This window comes from Grus americana, chromosome 8 (assembly GCF_028858705.1).
Source record: "Grus americana isolate bGruAme1 chromosome 8, bGruAme1.mat, whole genome shotgun sequence".
In the NCBI taxonomy this organism is placed as follows: Eukaryota; Metazoa; Chordata; class Aves; order Gruiformes; family Gruidae; genus Grus; species Grus americana.
Window position 1 is genome coordinate 25,342,222 of NC_072859.1, and position 25,020 is coordinate 25,367,241.

Sequence of the window (25,020 nt, forward strand, 5' to 3'; positions counted from 1 at the left end):
TTAGTACAACGAAGTGTTATGAAGCTCTGTGTATCCTAGGACATGTTTAATAAGTGGAAGGACCTGAAATGTCCCCATTTTAACTGATCGGAGGTCCAAAAGAAATTGGTAATAATGTTAGCAAAGCCTGCCTGAAGGATTTGATCACCCATCTAATGCTAAATCTTAGAAATGTTTCCTCTTCTGAGCACAGGAAAAAAAGAAGAAAAAAATAAAAGGAGAAATCAAATAAACTATCCCTCTCATATCAAAGGACCCCTCACATGTCCTGTATCTTGAAACTTCTGAAAGTGTCTTTATCTTTGTTCTTACACTACACATATGGCCACTGTGAACTAGTGTGCATCACTCTAATAGTAGCTAGAACTAGAACTGTCACACCAGATGGTAAAGAAATGCATTGCCCACATACATGCACCTTTGTCTCAGAATTGCATATGAAAGTTACAAAAAATGACAGCCACAAGTATCCTGATAATTGGCATACAGCTATCCAATCTTCTCGTTTTACAGTAGTTCTTGGCAAGCATACCAGGAACCTGTTTTAATTACTAATTAATAACATACTTGTCTTTGGGGGTGGGAAAGGGTTAATCTTTTATTTGAGCAGTTCCTACAAAATAGAAGTAAATAAGAAACATTAACTTTACAAAACATAAGTTTCCCCTCAATCTGTACTCAAACTAAACCAGCAGAAAAAACATTTTATTGATTTTGTCTCAAAACAAGCAACACTGTTCCTAACAAGGGAATACTCCCTTCTTGTTTTTCCTGAGCAGTTTACAAGCGTATTAAACATACAATCCAGTAAAACCTGGTGGGAAGACTCACATGAACAGAAACGTCAATTTCTCATTTGATACCTAGATCTTGGCCAGGGTATATGGGCAATGGAATAATTCCTTTTTATGGGACCCAGATTAAGCTGTAATATTGATGTTATTCCAAATAAGAAAGTAGTAGGGACTGAATGCACTAATATCAGCCAGCTGAAACATCCTTGATTCACCTGTGAAACATACACACAACTGGAGCATAAATAAGACTTAAATACAATGCAATGTCACTGAAACAAATAATATTTAGGAGCAGCTCAACGGTAATCCACATCTCTCATGTTGAATATTATCAGTGAAATTTTATGTTCCTACTGTGATTTTTTTTTCATCGTAATAAGCGCTTCTGATGTGAAAGACATACAAGGGCTATGAACAAAGTACTGTTCTGAGGCCTGATTCCACTACACAGCAAATAGCATGTGCTTAACTCACTAGTCAACATAAGAGAAACTACCACTCATGGTGAACAGCAGTTGCAGAATCTCGCCTGAGAATTGTGTCATATTGAGTATGTATATCAGGAAACAGTCTTACCTCAGTAAGTGCGTGCAGCTGTCCTTGATGCACACAGACACCCATAAACCTACAAGAAACAAGAAAAGAAAAGTGGTTTGGGCTTTTTTCCCCCCCCTCTTTATTTTTCTTTAAAGAAACCAGGATAATAAGAAGTACTTGCTATGCCAAGAAAGAAGGAAAAAGAAAAATTCAGCCTCACAGATACTGCATACCTCAACATTGATTATTTAAAAGTCTCAATACAAAACAAAATCATGTGTCTACACTACAATATAATTTGAATTAGCAGTTCCAAGAGAGCACAGGAGACAGCTGAAACTCAGGATGGAAAGTCACTAATTTCACTATAAGCAAAGGGCAGCATATAACGATTTATGCAGAAAGGAACAGTCTCAGAGTTCTGTTTTAAGGAAGTTTAAGCCAAGTAATCCACTGTTGGTCTGCATAAATAGAAAATTACTTCCCTTTGCATTTTGCTGCTTAAGCATAAAGATGTTTCGTCCTATCCTGTTCCTAACCACTCAGGAATATGAGGGCACATACGTGCAGCATACTTCCCCTCCCCAACCTGCTATTTCCAACACTTCGATCGAAGCAAGTTTCAATAGTATCCAATATACACACATTCCACAAAAGTTACCTACACGCACAAGGTTCAGACTCCTGCTGTTAATAGTAATGACTGTCACCCTTGTTTTTTCTGGAAAGCATAAAGAATGTGCTATACATTTAACATACAAGGAACAAATGAAAGCTCATTTTTACCACCAAGCTGAACTTAAGTGACAAAATGCAAATTAATATTAACAGTAAACATCTCCCATGAGAAAGTTCAGTAAAACCTAAGTTGTATGCACTTTAGAGCCCTCCTTGCACAGTTAAGTATTGGTTAGTTTTAGATTAACTAATTTTCCATTTTAGCATTTAGATTTTGGTCTCAACAAGCAAAACCACATTGTCTATAATTTCCACAATGTTCAGAGATTTCCACTTTGCAAGCAAGGAGTAAAAATGCATGATTTCATTAAATGTGACAGGGGAATCCTGTGGAGAACAACTTGAAGGAAAAGGACCTTTTATATCCTCAAACACTTCCGAATTTAAAAACAAAATGATGCAAGACACACGTAGCACTAGTTCAGCTAAGCTGCTTTTGAAGAAATGAATGATCCTCACTGTTCTCTTGTCTAACAGCTGACTGGTAAATTACAAGCAGCCAAAGAAAAATAATATAGGTAAGGTCCTTTGCATAAGCTGAGCTGTGGAAATCTGTTTTTATAACCAAACAAGAAGCAGGACTTGTACTTCAATGTCTATAGCCTGCTCTCACCTCAAATAATATCCCCTGAATTAAATATGCAAATTGTGACAGACAGTGAAAATCCAATTCCTCTTGTTTAATGAAGAGCAATAGGGCACAACCAGGTATTCAGGGGAAAAGGGAAGAAGGGTTATTTTAGATATACCATCTACTCAAAACATTGCTGTTTCTGAATTTCACTTCATACAGCAATTGCATATGAACAATTTTGTAAGCCAGTTGACAAATCAAGCTTCCTGAGACTAAGAAATCCAGACTCCTCCAGAGCAGAAATCTATTTCTTCCTTAATGCATTCTCAAAGTCTCCAGAGCCATCAACCATGGTGTTAATAGCCTTATTCACAAGCAGAAATGGAAAAAAAATCCAAGAGATCAGTTCTGCTATTAGACAACTTTTGAAAGTATTATTTTTTCTTATATGAAACATGCTAATGACACAAGGTTAACCCAGTACTGCGGTATTTTCATTCAACAAAAACTGAGGCTAAGTAATAAAAAATAATAATGTTTTCATCTATGTATCAACTCTTCTTTGTAAAGGTGTAACACATTACTTTCAAATTAGGAATTCATTGTATATGACTTGATTTTAAAATATGAATGCAATTAAGAATTTATCAAAATTTTGGCAAAATTACATTTCTTGTCTCATCTTTATCAAACAGGAAAAACATCACTGTCACCCAAAGACTGGTAGAACTTAACTTTTTCTGCCAACCTGTTTTGGTCAAGAGAAGTCTCAATGGAAACATATTCATTACCTTTGTGAACCTACATTTAAGGCAGGAAAGACACACTGGCTCAAGTTACCAAGAGCAAGAGTTCAAAAATTCTTAAACATTTAGGGTTTCTATTGGGAAACAGACATACATTTCTAACTTTAAATCAGAAATTAAAAACAGAGCTCAATATCATGATCTCATGGTAAAAAGCTGGACATAAAGATACATTTATAAACCCCACATATTTAGAAGTTATTACCCAGGAAAAGAGAAATCAGATACACTAATAAAGACAGAATTAATGAGTTTACAAGCAACATACTGAAACCATTTAAACTTTGTGTCAAGAATCTCAGTTTTCAGACTCTGGAAAACAGATTGATAGAATAGACCCCTAGTGATCCAAATTCCTGGAAAACCTCTTCTTAGCTGCTGTATCAAGCAATAATAAGCCTCTTGGTTAAGCCAAGTATTGCTACAAAACACTGTTGGAAAGCATTTTCACTAAAAGATAATACATGCAGCTGCTACCAGGAAATACAATTACGAAGGAAGACTTCACATAAGATTTCAATTTCTGAGATCGCCCCAGATGAGATTCCAAGTTCTGTGGATAGGAAGCTGACACACTGGTCCAGAACAGCTGAGATTATTCCTGTTGGCTAGACGCACTGTCTCCAGAGCCAAAATGTGCTTGTAGGTGAACTTCAGCAGAATGTCTTGTCAGCCAAAGGTTACACTTCCTATAAGCTTTTCTAGTTGGAAGAAGCTTCAATGAGCCAGTCATCCACAAAACAAGAGACAATTTGCAGACTTAAGGAAGTTCATTTTGAAGACAGTGTATCTGGCCTTATCAGGAAAGCTGAAGCACTTCCAAAATCCCAACTAGTGGTTGGAAAAGTTTCCCCAGAAGCTGCATATATGAAAGATGCTATTTGAGTCCACCTTACTAAATACAGCGCAGCAAGTTTCCACCACAGAATGCTTTCTAACAAATGTCACCAATGTTCAGATGGTGGAAGTCTCTTTCCATAAACCAGGCTATTCCTCGATCAATCTGGAATACCTGCCCTCCTAGACAAGAGCAATAGAAGGTACTCTGCATATTTCTAAGTCCATTACAGCACTTACTCAAACTGCTTTCAGTTCAGTCTGACTGCAAGGGAGACAATTCTGAACAGGAAGAGGGAGACCAAGACCTGTAGCCTCAGCCCGCAATCTTTTGCCTCCTTGATAAATCAAGGAAAACTAATATCCAGATTATACAGCCACTGTGGACATCTAGACATTGAACACATGCTTCCCATTAAAAGAACTTCACTGGGACATGTTGCATTCTGTGGATAAACCTGGGGCAGCTACAGTCCAACAAAATAAATTGATGCCTTCTGAAATCTACTGCTTGTATGAGAAAATTCAGCAGATTGATGATAACATTAAACATAAGAAACAAACCAAACACACCAATGCAAAAGTCTCCTATATGAGCTCAGTAACACAAAGAGAGAAACAAGGTCAAAAGACACATACTTACTTCGTTGTATTGACTGTTGGAGACAGAAGAGAGTGAGTAAGAATATTAAGTCTGCATTAAGACCCTTCTTAATGATTTAGGCACCATGCTAGATTTAAAATGTGTTTTCAGTTTTCTACACTTGCAATTTGATTCCAGACACAGAGGTAAGGCATTTAATCTATCCTTTCTGAAACATATCATATACAACACCTACAGCCTCTCTTCTGCTGTCTTGTGCACAGCATTTCTAAAATACTCCTTTTTGATAACCACATTAATGCAGAGTGAAGTAAAAGTATTTTTCTTCTCTGTTAAAGCACTGTTCAGTACAGGACAGAGTATGTTATAAGACAAAAGCCATCCTTCTGCCTATTGTAACACAGTCAATCACAAGTAATCTCACAAAAAGGAAAATTTGACAGGAGAAAATTGCACACACACAAAAAAAAAAAAGGTATTGTGTTCCCAGGGTGCTAGACTTGTCTGAAAGGAGATGAAATAAAATTCTCCTTGAAAGAAGCTCATGTAATATGCACACTGTTTGCTTATTGGTGTATGTGCGTGCACACACAAGAAGGAGGGTTTAGTCAATGACTCAATCTGCCAGCACGCTCACTCCCAAACACGCAGCAATATCTACAAGCACTCCCGTGACAGCATTTAAGACACAAGCTAAGGCTTTCTGTGTACAGAATGTTTTACATTAAGTCCCCAAGGTACAGATCAAATAAAAAAAAAAAATTCATGCAAACAGTAGTGATATTAAACACTGAAACTCTATCTCGAAATTGAAGATACACTAATTTAAGAGACAGCACAAGAGATAGAGAATCTATGTTAGCACACCACTTCATTTGTGAAAATGAGAAAAACACATCTGTAAGACATTACCAGAATGAAAAGGTATCAGTTCTCTCAGGATGCAGCCCTAAGACTTCCAGCCTAGGGCACAATAAGAGAGATTTCTTGAGTCCTTTCCAACCCTGTTTCCTTACTTTGATTTGAGTCAAAACTCATGACTATTGCAGCACATCAGCATTTACAGAGGCAGCAAAGCAGTGAAAAATATTTACAAGCATACACCAGACCTTTCATAACCCTGGTACCAGATCTAACCCAAGCCTTGAACAGCATTGACTTTAAATGGGACACAAGCTAGCAAGGAAGTGAAGAAATGCTCCAAATCTCTGGTTTCCCTAACCCCAGTAATTACAGTCTTACCACCTGTCAGCCAACCTGTATTAAAGTGGCCATAGTAAACATCACATGGTATAAACCAGAACCCCAGCTCACTTTTCCACTCCTGCTCTTACCATCTGTTTTGAGGGAAGATGGGATAAAGCCAGCACATCCCACACCCACAGCAAGGAGACAAGGTAGAAAAGCATTTTAGTCCTCCATGTTTAGTTTACACGCAGGAGTGAGGCAGAGAGAGGAGTTTATATGAGATGCGGTTGGTGGCAGAAACAGAGCAGAGCACTCCATAAACACCATTAGTCTGCTTTTGCCCTATCCATTCCTAAAACATCCCTAAGCTGGTCCCTGGGGAAAAAAAAGCAAAATAAACCAAAACAAAACCAACCGAACAAAAAGCCACAAAAACCCCCAAACAAAAAACCCAAACAAAACCCCCAGATCTTTCATTCATAGTTCCTTATGATCACCAGACAGTGACTGAACAAAAGTTTCTACATTACAGTTAAAAATCTAGTCTGCATCTAGAATAGCATCTGCTAATTGAAACAGGAAGCAAGAGGGAGGGAGAAAAAACACCTCTAAATCTCCTTACTTCTTACCATCGTGTCAACGTAGTGCAAGAGCTGCAGTCTTCTATTCCAAAATACCCTTAACAGACTGACAAAGAGGTTCCATTTTTGCTAAAATAATCCCTTTAATAGAGGGCAGTTTCTCATTTTGTTGATGGAAAATTTACTAGAATTTTGGGGTTTTAAATATATTTTATATATATGTGTATCTTTGACCACTAGAATCTTTGTGATGGTACCATGGGGATGGTATACTTACTGGAGACTCGGTAAATGAAAACTAAGCTCTTCACTTACATCAGTCTTCTGATCAAGATGGATCAACACAGCTGGGCAAGAGCAGAATTTAAGCACAGAAATACTGAAATGAGTGGGGATATTTAAAGTTAGCATTTCACTGCATGCCCAGCAACACAAGTTATTTTTAAAGCCTAGATAACCAGACTGATATTTTACCAAGTATTAGAAGCAGGGAAACTGAAACAGTGACACAACTCCATCTCCTATAGTAGTACAAAAGTATCAGTAAGGTAAGAACACAGGCCTACCTCTAGGTAATCTCTACCGTACTAAGGAATGGAAGAAAGTCAGCAAGTACCAACAAACTCACACTCCAAAATGGTGGTTGCAGGCTAGGATAAAAACCTCAAAAGACATCTGTAACTGTGAAAATGAGTTGACCTGGACAGCACAGAAGCAAAAGCAGTTTCAAATAGTCAGCAATTTTTATTATTCACATCAGTGCAATCAATGGCAAAAATACAAGAATCTTTGCAATAACATCTTGAAGTTAACTGTGGGCACACTGGAATGGATAGCTTGTAAAAAGTTGCTATGTATTTTGGAGCACCGGCAAAGGGATGGGTTTTTTATTCATCCAAAGGATAACAATGATTTTTGGCTATCAAATACACTAGGAAGAGGAATCTTTTCTCTCTTCCATATCACTTAGGTCATATAAACCAGGTAAGAGTTCTAGGACAAAAACACTGATTCAATTACAAAGTATAGATACTAAAGCATCAGGATGTTCAAAAACATAACCACACCCAGATTAAGAAAGATTTTAGTATACTAAAATAAATGCATCATTGCTGAATCTGACATTCACTTTCTAAACATTAACTGACTGAACTGCACATATTGAAGTAGGTTGAGAGAAGACTTTGGATGCCGTAAAGCCAGTATCTATCCAGTTTCATAATTTTACAAGCCATTTGATATCAGAGTGCCTCGCAGCCCTCTACCTGCTACAATTAACTACTGCACACGTCCTCAACATTTCAGCCTAAGAATCCACTAGTATCCTTACTGGCAAGCAACAGATCGGCACTAAGGAAAGTAACTTGTTTACAGCATAAGTTAAGTAATCCTAGAGCTTACAGAAGATGAAGACGCTCAGATATATATAGTATGTAAAATCAGAGTACACCTTCAAGGCAAGTGGAGGAGATCCAGTGACTAATCAATAAATAATTAAACTTGATGCTAGTGACAAAACAGCTTACTAAGTAATATAGAGGAAGAACTTCAAAGGACAGAAATTAAGTGAAGAAAGCGACATTTAACAGCAAACTGAGGTAGATCACAGTCCCTGAAACAGGAAAATTATACAGTAGCAATTCTTGGAAGAGGATCATTCCCTTTAAATACTAATACAAGCTTAAAATTTCCAAAAATAATCCCAGAAAATGTTTCAGCAGGAACACATCGTAGAACATTTTCCTAGTGACCTCTGAGCAATACTACTCCAGCTGCTCTTACTTGACACTATGTATATATACAGGTATATATACACGCACAAGCAGGTAACATTTAAAAAGGACAAAGTCTTCTCCCAGTTATAAAGGGACTAGAAACACTACAGACTAGAAAAAGGTGATTTTAAACCAAAAATAAAGTTACAAATAACTAACATACAAAACCACCAAATTATCTGCTATGGAAAGAAAAATAATCATTTTTACTATGTATTATTATTCAATAAAAGAATAAACTAAAACTAAACACAGTTTTCTCATTTGCATTTTCTGTAGGAACGTCCTTGCTGCCTGCAACAAAGGTACTTACCCAATACTTAAGAGAAAGGCAGTAGTTTTTACCAGAGAACTAACTCTCTTTGAAGAAGCCTCAAATCAAGCAATTCATAAAGCAAGTACAGTTTATTCTTCAAAACAAAATACACAAAGATAAACTGTTTCTATTTAAGTAATTTATTTCTTATGTATTCACTCATAACTGCTTAGCTGAGCACACAGGAAAAAATATTTCTCTATCAATCCTGTGTAATAACCGGGAGACCAAATGGAATTCCTTTTCTGCTTCATGCATAAATCAATATATTATTGTTCCTTCTTCAGGACCATCTGTGCAACACCACTGACTTCAAATTATTCATAGGCTCTAAGGCCAGAGGGGACTGGTATATCATTGATACGATCTCTTAGACATTGTAAGACATTTAAATTTCAGCAATTACTCAGAACTGAGCACAATAACTTTTGTTCTCAGCAACACCTGGGTAACTCCATTCAAGGGGGAGCAGGGTTACACTAAGCTGCACCTGAATGCTTTTTGGCTGTCAAACTATCCCTTTCCTACTTTCCCTCACCCCAGCCCAAATCAAACACTTTATTTTGAACAGAGTTGTAAAGCTAGATGTCTGTAAAAATAAGATTTACAAATGACACGAAGTTGATAAAGAAAGAGATGAAGTGTACTGATTTCAGGATTCTGACAATGCCAATCATATGAAGTTATTCTTTCCACAAACCTTACTAAAAAAGCATCTGTATCAGTCCTCAGGATCATATGCTACTTATCTAAGGATTCTGAGGGAAAGGAAGTGGTGGATTGATAAAAGAAACAATTAATGATCCTGAAACCTAAAAAGCCAGATATCTGACATGATTAAAAAACCCCGAACAAACAGAAGAGCCAGAGGAGTTGCTGGGAACTCACCTCACCTTGGAGCACAGAAAACAGACTAAGAATTCTAATTAGGGACAGATTACTACAACACTTGAATTAATATACTGTAATAAAACCAATACAGTTTACTATGAGTAAAAATTCTCTAAATGCACAGGTTTTTGGAGTTTTAAGAAAAAAAATAGAAAATAGGCATGAATTAATGGAATGCTCCCTACGGATAGTCCAAATGCTTCTGATATGTCTCCTCATAAATACTGAGGGAAACGAACAAGATAATATTGTTACACATCAGTTGATGAAGACTGAGCCAGGATTTCAAGGATCAGAAAAGTTGATTATAAAGGATTTTAGGAATCGGTACTATGTCTGTACTACTTAACAGTCCAGTGAAGAAGATGAAATTAAGTTGAAGTTCACTGTGTCTCAAAAACTTTTCAAAAAGAGCTACGCTGCCCGAGACTATCAAAATGGATCCCAGCTGTGCCTCAGCAGTTTAGGAGAACCGGTTATTTGGTACACTGTCATCACACCTATAAACTTCTTAATGTTATGGCTTCAGCTAATTATGTTAATTGCTTGTCATATCATCATACAAGAGTAACAAAGACTGGAAGATTCAAGGAATAACAAGATACATATTGAAACACTTTTGGATTTGCATCCAGTAATCTATTGCAAAACAAGAACTACCTTTTTCCTTTCAAGAGCAGATAAATCAGATTAGTTCAAGTCTAGCTTCTTTTCTTCAGTCACTCCCACCTTGCAATACTACAATAAGAAAATGCTAAAAACTAGAAAACAGACCTAAAAATACAAGGAAGCTATGGCACTTTGCATTGTTAATCTGCAAGATTAATAACCATTGATTACTTGAATGGTGTTAAATTTGCAATAATTTTAAATTCACAAAGAGAAACCAAACTTCACTCTTCATATAATTTTACTGATTCATCAAAAATGTATAATGTGAAAACTTGTTTTTCTCTGAAATAAGTTGCTCATTACTGGTAAACTCCAGATACCAAAATCATGTGGATTTTCAATTTGCTCAAGTCTTTTCTTCCTCCTCCCCTTCTTCCATTAAATTAGAAGCTGATCCTAACACATTCAGAACAGATACAGCTATAATAAAAAAAAGAAATTAAAAATTGGAAATAGGAAAGCTCTACTAAAGACAACCTATCTATACAATTCAGAAAAAAAGCCAGTATACCTTAAGATGTTTGGATGTGAGAGTCTATTCATAAGTTGAACCTCTTTCAGCATGTTTGCTCTGTTGCTGTTCAGCGTGTTCATCTTCAAAGCCATTACCTGGTCTGAAGTTCTGTGCCTTACCTATAGGATACAAGCAAAAAATGGTAAGGATATGAAATGCAAGACTGAAAAACCTGTAGCGTTGTCATACGACTTAGAGATCCTTCAAGACAAATTACTTGATCAATACTCTGATTTCTGTAGTCTTTATCACACACATGACTTTCTATAAGCATACTATCCAAATGTGAAAAGGTATTTTGCTCTTCTCTGGCAACTGGTGATGACAGAAAGCTTGAGAAGTTGGAAAAAAAAAATCAGCTTCATAGTACAAATGAAGGAAGTCACTTACTTGTCCCGGGAGACAAAGTTTCCTATTCCAAGACCTATGAAACTAACCTTCATTCCACCCATATCCCTCTTCTTTCCCCACTACAGTGGCTGGTGTCATCATTCCACAGAATGTGTTACGAGAGCACTGGCTGGTTACAGCTACAGGGCAGATTTCAGAGGTATTCAGTGTTTACTTCTGAACCAAGACCACGAACCAGATTATACATTCAGTGGACAGAAAGCATTCATACCAACACCTACTGCAAAGCAGAGAGGTTACTGGACATGGTATCATCCAGTCTAGGATGTTAGTAGTGGCTGCAGAGTGTCAGCATGAAAAAGAGGATTTCTCTAGCATCTGTGCAGAACCAGCACACCATTCAGAGTCACCTTCCCCAGTCAGAAACGCATGATTGTGGCTGTTTCTAACATGATACTCTCAAACTAACCTGTCATGAGCACACAGACCAACGTTACGGAGTTGTCACGATAGTGTAAAGCTTGCCAATCCTTCAAATTTCCTTGCAGTTAGGCATTCCCACATGCATACTATTAGTATTCATGGAAATTGTGTTCCCATTATTTTCTTCCTACATCAGTACCTGCACCTCAAAACCATAAAATGTGTACTTTTCAAAGCACTGAACTACCACCACAGCAAATTAATTCATGTTTATGGAGATTAGCTTAGAAAAATCTGTGATGCAAGGATTTAGGATTCTCATCAGCTTTCTAATTTAAAACAGAAATCTACATTATGATGTAGATACATGCGAACTACCTACATTTTAACAATGGCAGCATGCCTCCTTTTATTCCAGGAGACTCTGCTCATCTTCTCCAATAAAAGCTTCTTTAGCTGTGGGGTATGTGAGTTACAGAAAGCACTGCTGAACTCATGATAAGCAGATGCAAGAAGAAAGGTAGGTATGTTTTTTGGAGGTGAGGCTCACTGGTAGGTCTGAGGCAGCAAGTGATACCCATTTTCAAGTTTTATTTGCACGCTGCAAGAACAAGGGGAATATTTTAGCTAAACATACCCAGACATGAAGTACCATGATTCAGCACAGGAATGTTTCAGATGTGTGGCCCACTTAAGGCTTCCAAATTGCCTGTTCCCTTCCCTTTGAAGTATAGGGTAGCACTGGAAAGATCACAGTTAAGTGTTGTAAACACCATCGAGGGGTTGAATGAGTAGAAAAATAGCCCACAGGTGCTTTTGCTCCTGCTTCCCCCTCTGCCCATGCACACGAGCTCCTCAGCTGCCTCACCCACAGTCACCCAGTAATCCCAGTACAAGAAGGATCAGAGAAAGGAGGTGGAGAAGGATGTAGAAACCAGCACTGAGAGCAGAAACCAACAGCAAGTTCACAAGCATGCGACTCGTCCTTTCAGTGGCAATACTGGCTTTAAAATAAAACTGGTCAAACTACAGCTTTAGTGCATTATAACAAGATAATCTAGAATCCGTCTGCACATAACCTGTCTTGCTTGTTTGGCATGCTTATTGGTTTTAAGCGGGATGATTGCATGTTAAGTTGATGAGGTTTATTGTTACTTGTCAGGTTTCTTGTGTCTGTTGTGTGCTTTCATTAATTTTTAATTTTATGCAGCTTCTGCATAACCAGCCAATTTGAATGAACAAGCTAAGTTGGACAGGTCAATGTCTATATACAGACTTTTAAAATTTTATTTATACATTAGTTTCATTAGCAGTAACGCTTTGGCTGAGGAACAAAAAATTTTTAAAAATGCTTTCATAGTCTTAACAAAGGAAGATTTGTTCCAACAATGCAAATTTAAATTAAGAAAAAGGGACAATTTAAAAGCTTTAAATCTATACAAGCCAGCTAAATCAGCACACTTCCTCTGGAAGGAGGATTAGGGTGCTGTGGTGAAATAATATGGAGTTTGCAGGGAATAGGAAAGAATTTGAAGGAACTTAACTCCTACAGGCAGAGATATGCTCTCAACGGAACTTCCTCAGAAATTAGCTTTCTGCTAACACAGAGGCATCAAGGTCTGCCAACAGGGAATGAATAGAGGTAGAAGGCAAGCAGGAACTCAGATGGAGTTTGGTCTTAAACGGTATTTGCCTTCTCATGAATTCTGCTAGCTACCTCTTAATTTCCTGCCCATTTCTATAATTCACTCAGTTTCATGTCAAACTACAAGTCCTTTTGCCTCAACTCTGAGGCAAAAGTAGAACCTATCATAGGACTTCTTCCTTGTTGTTTGCCTTTTCCGTGTCTAACTGCTCTTCTTGAGCTAGGGAAACCTTAGAAAAGAAGGTGGGTAAGGTTTTGGAGCACCATGTCCTGCATGCTTCCTGGATTTCCAGGTCTGATCTGCAAGAGGAAGTAGTTAGCAACTACTTCTCAAAGGTCTGACCATCCGCAGTACTAACTCCACATACAGAGATAACTGAGTAGCTTTTGCAAAGACAAAATTTTTCATCCTCCATTTCAGAAAGACATTGCTGGAGTCTTTTCAGTCCTGATAGACTGAACAAGGTTTTGTGGTGAGGTCTGGGGGGTTTTCATTTGTTTGTTTTATAAAATCATTTTCCCCATGCTTGGGAATAGCTCTGTTTTCTAGCATCTGTCCATATGCGCTGTGCTTTGTTTCACTTAAAGGGACACTGTGAGGTAACGCCAGCAATTTTATTTGAACTTCCATATACTGTTCTGATGTTGGAGGATGTATTCCTGCAAATCTGATAGAGGAGCAAATTACCTAATCAAACCAAAGGAGAGGTTGGAACACAGGGACTCTTCCTCTCTTGCTAGCTACCCTTTAAGCAAGGAGGGAGAACCAGAACTGAAGGTGGGAGGGCATCTTCTCAAGAGGACGATGCCCAATATTACAAATAAAATCAAATACCAGTTTATATATTATGGAACACAATGCTAATCACTTGGAATATACATAAGGCTAATTGTGTTCTATCCTCTGAAGCACTGCTGGCAAACAGTATTTCTGTGGCAAGAATGGACTGCCAACAGGGAAAGGACAGGTCCTATCTTTAAGGTCTCGGTCAAACTCTGAATCATCTACACAGAAGGAGCTATCACTTACACTACCCTCTGTGCCTACTTACCTGTCAATCATACCCTAGACAAAATTTGGGTCTATTTTGGCATCCCTTGCCAAAACCCTGCCAAACTGTTTAGTTTTAATCCTTCATCTCCTTTCAGGCCATTTCTGTGACATGAAAGCATGGAAGTGATGTTTCAACCACCTGACCATTCCAGAAGGAAAGCTAGTAAATATTTCAGAAATATTGCTGATCCAATTTTACACTTGTTTACAAGGCAGTTTGCCTCAGGCATATGCCTGTATACCTCACATAAACAGGGATTCACTCATGCAATTCAAACCTTTCACTGATGCAACTAGCAGATTGCTGTAAAGCTTTTAAAGTTGTTGACATTATTATTAATTAGGGTTCCTTGCATATCAGAGCAAGTAACCTTTCAGTGATGTCTGGATGACCATGCCTCTGCTTAGAAATATTCTGAGAATCCCACAGCTGCTTTCCCATGCTGCTTTGCACGCACTTCTGACTTCTCAGTCTGCTTACCTATGCGTCTCCATCTCTGAGGTCACAGTAACCAGATATTGCCTCCCTGTTTTATTGCTGGCAGGCAGTTAAACTGTCCCTGTGCACTCTGATTCTTCCAGGATCAAAGTACTTTGTAAGTACTTTGACCTGGCTATGGCTAGCTGCAAGGCCTGCCTGCTCACTGTATCTCCAAACCATGTTCTGATCCTGGACCTTACCCCTTCCTTTAGAAGAAGGTGAGAAGTAGAGGAACTCATGGATCCAGGTACAGAAATAATAATATATTTGATGGAAATCTCATAATAGTGATTGAACAGGGCTCACATTCAAAAGAACTAGTCGCTATATTAAACGCTATACCAAGTTCACATGAGAAATATCCTGCAAAAATTGGTGGCTTTAATTTGCAGTTTGCTGCTTAGCTGCAAAATTCTTTATTATTAAAAAACACTAAGTATCATTTAAGTAATTATTTATTAAGTTATATAGAACCGTCAGGGCTTTCTGAAAATCCAAACGTTTATATTACTTCCACTTTTTGCCTGGACCAAAGGGGGACATTTAAGCAATTGCTGAAATCTAGCCTGATTTCATCTTTCACAAGGCCTTTTCGACCTTTACTATTAACTGTACCTTTCCAGGTGGTCCTTGGAATAAGCATCTGAAGAACATTTCCTAATATTTATGTTATAAATCTGCCAGTACAACTTTCAATTTTGCCCCTAGCTTTTCACTACATTTTCATTATTTTCCAACTGTATAACAATGATTTGGAAGCATTTTGTCACTGTTCTCTTCCAAAACTGCATTTAATTGCTTTCCAGTTTTTCCTTACCTTTCCCTCTTCTGGTATCCAGCCTCAATACTTAATTGCATTTACAGATATTATACATCCTACTACATAAAATCATGTTGCCTCTATTTCTAGCACCCACACCAATTCTTTCTTCATTCTTTTACACACCTCAATCTTCATCTGGCCATTTCACCTTCACCTCTCCTGCCATGCGTCTGAAGTACCACTTTAAAAGCAGCCCTCTCTAGTCCAAATATATGACCTTCCCTGAGTTTGCTTCCTGTTCCTGAGCTCACTGTATTATCCACAAAAATGCTGCACATATTTTTACTTATACTGACCAACCTTGCACTCACCGATTCAAAAGCTTCCTCCACATTCAGCCTGCAGCCTTCATGTTAGTGATATATACAACAAAGGTCAAATGAGGTTTTATTAACTATGCCACCTTCTGTCAACCTCTTTTCTGGAACAGTCTTAAATGTCTCCATCTGATTTGTGAGTATTTTCTCTTGTGATGATAAGAGATTAAGACATTACCTTAGTTACTTTTCTAGGCTGTTTGCACTAACTATGCTATATAGTAGTACTCTATGTTTGATTGAAGAAAGCTCCCTTTAATTGAGAGGACAAACCTGTTCTTCAGCTCAGATCACCCTGTTTGTAAAACTGGAATCTCAAATGTTTTTCTAAACATTACAATGTACCCACAGTCAGATACACATATTCTTAGAAGTGATGCCTATATTAAGTCAAAAATCTCACGTCACTAGGAAAATTTGCAGTGACAAATAGAAGCTTAAAAGAAATACATCAGTCCAGATAATAATAAGCTGCTATGTTGATGCTAGGGAGTCAGATCGGGTTGTGGTTGTTTTCAGAGTAGTAGTACATAATGTCACTACACTAACTTCTTGTAGCAAGAGAGAAGCCTGCCAAGTGTAACAAAACTTTGCCAAACAAAACTAGTCAGCACGTGTTACAAAAACTTTTGCACAGGTTCAGAAGATGTTTTGGGTTTTGTTTTGTGCCTAGTTTCTGTACCTTTCAAAAGCCTGACAGTAATTGTGACTCCACTAATCTCTGTTACTAAAAACAGTTGTGAGAAATACACATAAGAAGTTGGAGCCTTTACCATTTTCCCTTTAGTACAAAGGCTTGGTATTGATCAAAGATCCTACTTCAATAACTTTAGTAACGTCTAGCATCACCAATTCAGCAAAGTAGCAAGTTCAATTACTACAGCATATGTCCACATCTACAGTCAAATGAGTTCTCCAATTTTTTTTTCCCACACTAAAGTGAATTTATAATTAGTGAGACAGCAGTACCGTGGACACTTCATAAATCCATTTGTGTGTGCCAAAACCCCCTCAATTTTTCTTTTGTATTTTGTTTTTCTTCATTGCCCACTGTAACGTAGAACCAGGGCCCAAAATACAGCATTCATTTATTTTAAACAAACCATTTATTGACAGGAATCTGTGTATATCTCTCTGCTGTTAACCTGATCTCAATCAAATCATAAAGGCAAAAAGAGACTACAGTCTTATTTTGAAAGCACAAATTAATCAGAGGGCTATTGTTCTATAGTTTGAGATGAGATATAAACAGGCACAGCCCAGGTGGGAAAATTGACTGATTTTGTAGCCAGTTCAGCAGAATGTAACCATATAAAATTCCCTTTGCAATCCAGGAGAAGGAACATGGAGCCACCTCTTAAGTACTAGGCAATAAAATGCATAAGAACATTGTTATACCACAACCTCAGTATATAGCTCAAGTATGTACTTTATACCTGAGTCTAATGTCATAGTCTAGAAATGAAAAGAACTATTGAGTTTGAAGTACAGAACTGGGAGCTTGACTAACATTGAAAATGAAAAGTATCATCAGCTCATTGAACAGCCCAGGGCATGCTACTTCACTTACTTTCATTCCCTCTTTAACTGTAGCTATAAAACGGAGATGATATTGCTGTCTACCTGTCAGGGAAGCTGGAAGTTTGACATCTGCAAATTTAACATCCAAAGATAATACATAATCAGATACTGTATCTGTGTCCTTATTTTCTTATTTAACTTGCCATACTTATGGTTAAGTATTTCCCATGTTACTATGGGTTTATCCTATATGAAGGATGATGGTATTTACATAATCTGCAGATGCTTTTGAAGCAAAAAACCCCAACACACTTCATGCTGAGTTTCCCTGACATATAATTGCACCTTTAGTCTTTTAAGGTACATTAACCATTTGGTACTGAGCATGCAGTCCCCCCTACTATACCAATGATATCATCATCGCTATTCATCAAACACGTTTGTTACGTTCGTTTTCAAAATCTGTATGGGAACCTTGAGAGAAAGTGGGGTTTGGGGCAGAAATAATTCCCTTACCTTTCCTTTATAAATCTTTCAAATAAATGTTACCATGCATGAGTGAAGAAGTCAATCTCACATTTCAGACCAGAGCCCACTGGCATACAACTATTGCTACTATAATCACAGCTGCAGCACTAGGACTTGACCACAACCACATATAAGAAGAGAGCAGGGAGTATAAAGGAGGTACATTTTCCTTACTTGAGGATACTTAAGTTTTTATAAATTGCTACATTTAATAACTGTCAGGCTATGGCCAAAATCAAAAGTTCTAAATAGTTTCTTGTTATTTAAGCCTTCATGGAACTGCTCCTCTAAAGAAGTAAGTTCTAGCAAAAAAAGTAGCTAATTAAGTATACCATGCAATTTCTTCTGTCTCCTCATTGTCAGTAAAGGCTAGGAAGCACAAGAATTGGATTTGCAGGACTTAATTGCAGGCGGATGATGTGAAAGTTACAAACTGTCAGTGACTCAGACACACTGTCAGCTACAGATTAGTTAACAAAGCAATGCTGTCTCAGTATCGATTCCTCCAGCGGATGTTTCACAGCTTTGTCGTCTCCTCAACCCCTAATCCCACCAGACCATGAAACAGTAGCCCCCCATGCAGAGCAGTGCCTGCTGCTGCTGCCCAGCACAACGGGCCACACAGCCGCCCCAAAGCGCTCTCAGGCTGGGACAAGCACAGTGAGGTCGGGTCACCAGCTGGGGGGGGGGGGGGGGCGGTCCCAGACAGAGGAAGCTCACAAGGACAGGAGAAGGCAGTCCCTACAATTTGGATATGGCCTCAGCAGCTACTAAGAACAGAACATCCCCCAACAACTGGAGAAGTAAAGACTACCAGAAGCCATCTCATGCAGGTTTGGGAGTTCCTTTCTCTAATCATTACCAATGGCTACTAAGGGGCTATGAGGAAGCATTCCCTATGGATCTGAGACCGTAAACAACATCTCTTTTCTATTACTTGCATCAATAATAATTTGTACTTTTCATTTTTAGATTTCATACTAGTCAGTAACACATGCATGTGTATTACCATCACCCATACATTCTCCAGGCACAGGCAGTGCAATCCACCACTGAAATATATTTAACCTTTCCCCCCTCCCAAAACCAGTAAATAAGCGTTCAGAGAGGTGTGTCACAATGATCTTAAGTGATGCACTCTGTTCTGTAGGTGCAGTCATGTTAATATTGGACATATACCAGCACAGTTATTTGAAGACCAGTAAATCAGCACCTGTCTCTCAGTATCAGCTATGAATGAGCTTACACAAACATCCACATTTGCCAGCTGGCAAAACACAGAAAATCCCAGAGCTGCCAACCCAGCACATCTCCATCCAAAGCAGAAAACTAAACCAATCATTTAACTGTGCTTGAGAAATTATTATGGAAAATAAGACAAAAAGCCCACAAACATTTCTGTGCTGAGGGAATCTTGCCACCTGCTTTGCCCCTGTGAAAGTGCACAATGATACTCAGATTGGCACAACTTTTCTTCCAGAAGAAAATCAAAGGCCCAAAGGACTCTGAACTACAGAAGTCACTGTACTAAACACAAAATCCAACCAGGGGGTTATCTCTTATTGCAAGGTCCCACTTGTTACAGTATCAGAGTGCCTTTCTTATTGTTGACAGAATTTGCAAGCATTCTCACTGGTTGTGAGGACAACAAAGACTTATTTCAGACATTCAACGTATCAGCTGTTCAACAAGAGTTAAGAGACCAAGTTTCTAAACAGGTGATAAGTATTTCAAAATGGGCAACTTACATTCATTTTTTTGACTGGGGATTCTTATAGCATCAAGTTTGTTTCAGTGATTTTTGTTCCAGATTTTTACTAAAGAAACAAATCTTTCACTTTCAGGGTATAATGATAGTTCTGCCATATTTTCCAAAGACTTCTTTTTTCAGCAGAGAAGCTGGCTGACCAAACCAGAGAAAGTAAAACACAGTGTAAGCAAAACTCTCTTTACCCTGTTTGTTAATTTGCTTCACTTAGTATAGTTTTAGACTTTACTTGTGATGCCAAGTAGGACGTTAGGAAAAAGTATTACAGAATATGATTTTGAAAATGTTCTTAAAATTTTTCAACATCGCTACAAAAGGCAAGGCTTTCATTAGATCTGCTACCTGGTGACATCTTTCGAGTCACTGCCAGTGTTTCCTCAGGTGATGTTATAAGGTGATTATTACATGCATATCTTAAGACTTCTAGCCAGAAAATAAATAAATAAAAATCAGGACTTATTTCAGATAACGAATGTGAATTAACCCTCCATTCTACTCTGTATTTCAAAGCATTGTCAATTCTGCTAAATGTAAGAGTGCCCTGCAAGTCAGACAGGTAATTCTGAATTTTAATGATACTCAAACATGAGTGAGGATGAAGTGAATATTTTGCCCCAATTGTGCAATCCATAAATAATGCAGATGAGGTTTTTAACTCCTATGTTAAGGATCCATTGGATAAGGCCTATTTATTACTACTTGTCCCCACAGCCTATGCCCTATAAAAGTATTGGCTAATTAAGTGACAAGGACTAAGATGACAGTGACTTGGCACCTCAATAACCAAAAAATCATTAGCAAGAAAAAGACAACTGTCTGGTTTAGTGGTTACCATACAAATCATCTTAACAGTTGATAGAAGGGTTCCAAAAGGCTAGTATTTCACACATCAGCATGAGACAAATCAAACTTACAAGACTTCTACTTAGACTAAGAAAGCACCAGCATCCTCAGGATTTATGCTTCATCTCAGTTCCAGAATGGTGCTTCTTCCTACTCCTGACAAGTATCAGAGTAGAAAGAGATTGATTAGAACCACCTAGCTGATATAACTCAAGAGCTTAAAATGAAGTTTCAAAGTTATTCTAGCCTTCTTGGGCAGTTTATATAACACACAGAGTGACTGTATTCCCAAGCAAACAGTTAGCGTGTTTTAACACTGTAACTTCACATAAGAGACCTTAAGCCTCAAATATCTTGCTTCTGTCATCTTGAGCAAGGTGAAAGAGTTTCCTCCACTAGTCTAAAGGGGAAGATTTTCAGCTTAAACCTGAATCCTATTGAAATAAGAAATGAGACCAAAAGGCACATGTGGACAAGAAGATCTGCTGTCTTTCTAACAGGCATCACATCACACAGGGAGGGCAGTGACAACTGCAATGGTTCTTTCCCACAGAAACAGAAAGAAAGCAGAAATTTAGAAGAGGAACAACGCACCACACCTGGGTGAGGGAAGACACACACTGCTCAAAGAGGTGTCACTTCTCAGTCACAAGGTATATTTCCCATGCCTACAAGATCAAATATTAGATCCGCATAACCAGTATGTACGTTCTCATTTTCCAACCTACGAGGACTTCTTCTGACATTATGTCGTAAGCAGAGCCTGAAGTATCTCATTTTGCCTGATGTAGCTACACCAATCTCAAGAAGAAAAAAATCCAAACACTTCAGTGAAAAAAAAAAATTCAATTGTCTAGACCTTTAGTTTCCAAAATTGGTGGCCTTAAACTGTTAGTAGCTGTAAGTTTATCAACAATTTGCCAAACTTAATGAAGAACATTCTAAAAAAACCAGGATGGTTACAAATATCACCAATGAACCAATAGGAGAGAGAAGACAACTTCTGGTTGGTGAGGCTGTTCCTACAGTTCTTATTACAGCTTCTAGCTATCGGGCCTTACTATGCCTTTTTTTCACTACATTAGTGAAAGAGTACCTTCAAACAACTGTTTTCTCATGATAAGAATGTTTATGCACTGTAATGACATCACTCTTTATACACCAAACACGTTAAGACTGAAGTCGTTCACTGAATCACTTTTCTAGTTATTATATATATAATATATATTAATTTTCCCCATGTGTTGACACCAACTGTCACAGTACTCCAGCTTTAGAAAGTCAAATATCCAATGTTGAAAAGCTATTTAATACATACAACTAGAAAGTTTCCTACAAATACTTCATAGGGTAACTAAAATAAAATACCTTTTAAGCCTATCAAGTAGTCCCACAAATATCAAGTGTACTGTGTGATGTCACCTCTAAAGTTTTACACAGTTTTTGAAGAACACCTACATTTGTTCAGGCCCCTGATCAGGCTGCTGATTCCAGAGGCAATCAAAGAGGATTCTTTCCTTGTGCAAACCTTACACTAAATGTTCAAAACAGTGTATTAGAAAGTGAGAGAACTTTGAAACTGAACCATTAAGGACAAAGAAGCAGCATGAGATAGATTTGAGGTTTCCTGTGAAATTTCACATTATCAGCTGACTTCTACTTCAGTGCTGCCTTCAGAATATTTTTAACCAGAATACCAGAAATACTTCCCTTATAAGTTATGTAGAAAGATATTTTAGTTGTACTTCAAATTTCTAAGTCAACAGTGTTACTATTTTGTTCCTTAAGACAAAATGACAATCATTCTAAATAAAGAAGGTATGAGGAAAGAATATATAGATGATGGAAAGCACATCTTCCAGATGCTTTCTCACTTCCTTGGTAGATTTTTACCATCCCCCTGTAAAGAGCTTCTGCCCTCCCAGCTCAACCAGATGAAGGGGCTGTGCACGTCCATCATCTTCACAGGAAGTCAGGGTAGCTTAATCTACTGCTGGAGGTTTTTCAGTCCAGTGTGGCTTATGATACAACCACTCCGCTCTTGCTCAGTAAAATTGATTCTTCAGAGATACCTGGGAGTTAAAATCTTCCAGTGCAATAGTGAGCTTTAAAGAATAGGTTAGGGAGATGTCCATGAAAAATTACAGATAAAGCTGCTTTTGCCCTGGAACAAAAGGATGAAGAGCAAGATGACATTAAGTCTTTTCCAACCCTATGCTTTTGACTCCACAATTCTATAAAGCAAGGAAAACCACATAAAGATGTACAGTGTGGTAGGAAGGCCTAAATAGTAATAAAAATGCCAAAGCTTGACATAAGCAAAACTCGCAGAAAGCAATTATGCCTGCTGGGCAAGAATTAGTTTCCAGGAAAAAAATAAGTGCAGTTATCCCCAGTATGCTACTAACAACAAGACAACAACTCTTGTTACTACACTAAGTCTTGTGGACACAATACAGGTTCACACATGCACTATGTCAACCAAGCTGTGGCTCCAGCAACAGTAAATCTCATCTACAACAGCTACCATAAAGAAAACCACGTACACAATTAGTCTTTCTATCATTCTCTACATAAAAAACGCACAAGCATTGTGCCCAACTAAGGGATTTTATTGAGAGATTAATGTCACCTTGAGAATGTCATTTTGGTCTAAAACATGGTGACAAAGCAATGAATCTGTTCAAAAGCAAAAGCCACAGTTGTACTAAGAGCCAAATCCATCCCTTAGTTTGGTATTAACAAAGAAATGAACTTTTTCCTGTTGTCAGTGTTTATGTGGAGAGTTTTGAAATAATAATCAAAAGGGTATGTTAGGATTAAGGAAAGTTTGTCTCCAGTTGGAATGCCCAGAATCTCCTTGATTTATGCTGACATCTAACCCCTTCCCCCTTAGAAGAATTCAAGGAAAAGGTATTGGTTTGACAGTCCTGAAGACTGACATCCCATTTATGCAGCAACAGATGTAACACAGAGGAGACAGTAAGAACTTCCTTGTAGAGTCCTGGGAGTGTGCTAGGGCATTGTCCTGCAGGAGGGAGCTCCATACCAGTTTTATTCTTGGCCACCCTGCAAAGACTGGCAACAATGCAGACTCACATTTAGATTTAAAACACACTGACAGTTCAAATACTGCAGTGCCTGCTTATCTGTCAAAAACCAAGTTAATAAAGATTCCAGTTCTGGAAAGTGCTGCCTACAAACTCTGAGCCACTGGTTTCCAGCACCTTCTCCAGTGGCATTTTGCTGAGTATAGGCTGAAAACCCAAGCAGCAGCTCCCTTGCCTTGAATTCAGATTGTCTTGTCATTTTTTCCACACCTTTTCCATGTCCTTTTTGTGGTTATCCTCTCTTTTTAATCTGAATTGGCATTCCCTTCTCTGCATGCTCATTTATAAAACTTCTCAAATATCTCCTTCCCTCCTTCTACATGTTCACAGACATTTCAGTCTTGGAAGAAGGCCTCTGTTGACATGATATATCACAGAATGCCACAGGACAACTGAACCCTCTGTCAGTAATGAGTTGCTAGTAGAGTCAATAAGCAAATAGACAGGACCAGCTGCAGAAACAACTCAAACTGGGAACTTCTGGCTATAAAAGGATAGTTAAAAAAATAATAAAATATAGCCTGGATATACCAAAGGAGGTTCTAGAATCTTCTATAATGGAAGTTTAAAGGGCAGGCTGAAAATAGCTGCCAAGAACAGATCACATATACTTAAGCCTGGCTCAGTGAAGGATATTGTAGTAGTTTTCATAACATCCCTTCCCAGCTTTATATTTATTTTAAAATTAGGTGATAAGATTTATTAAGCTAATTGTATAAGCGTTTTACAATACCAATATACATACATGAACACACCGACTTCTGCAAGACATCTGACTTCGTGCCACAACCCACTACAACTAGATTAAAGACTGGCTAATGATAGCTCAAGATGCAGTTGTACGTGACAAAGCAGCGTAATAGATAGAAGTCTTTTACTGAGCTTCCAGAGGAACTGAGCTAGGCCTCCTGTTACTCAATATCCTGCATTTACTTCCAGCTCACTGATGGAAGTTGCCACTCAGAAAAATGTGAAACTTCTAAGTTTGTAGCATTACCCTGTTCACATTATTTCACTAAGTAGTGAAGGCCACTTTGTATCTTAGGTCCCTCTGAGCAAAAATTAACATACCCAAATGGCAAACTTCACTATAAATGAGGATTGAAGGCTACAGGAGACCCACACGTATTAAACATAAGATACTACTGTCAAGTGTCTGAAGTCCTATGAGTTAGTCCCTCACTTACTCTACTGTACAGTTCTTACTCCACAGTTTATTCTAGTTAGCAAATCCTGTCATACTTAGGTCAGAGGCCAAAAGAAGAAAGTGACTACTGTTTAACATCAAACATTTCTGCACTGGACTCCTCAAGGCCTGCAAAATTA

The 25,020-nt window shown here is 38.0% G+C and overlaps 1 protein-coding gene across 1 annotated transcript in view; it reads right to left on the minus strand.

Moving 5' to 3' along the window:
• Window positions 1-25,020, minus strand: part of TESK2 (testis associated actin remodelling kinase 2) — an 83,769-nt gene that overhangs the window by 45,393 nt on the left and 13,356 nt on the right. The window contains exons 3-4 of the mRNA XM_054833302.1: window positions 10,828-10,949; window positions 1,374-1,422 (exon numbers count right to left, since the gene is read on the minus strand). Of these exons, the coding sequence (XP_054689277.1) occupies window positions 1,374-1,422; window positions 10,828-10,949 (171 nt within the window). The remainder of the gene's footprint in view (window positions 1-1,373; window positions 1,423-10,827; window positions 10,950-25,020) is intronic.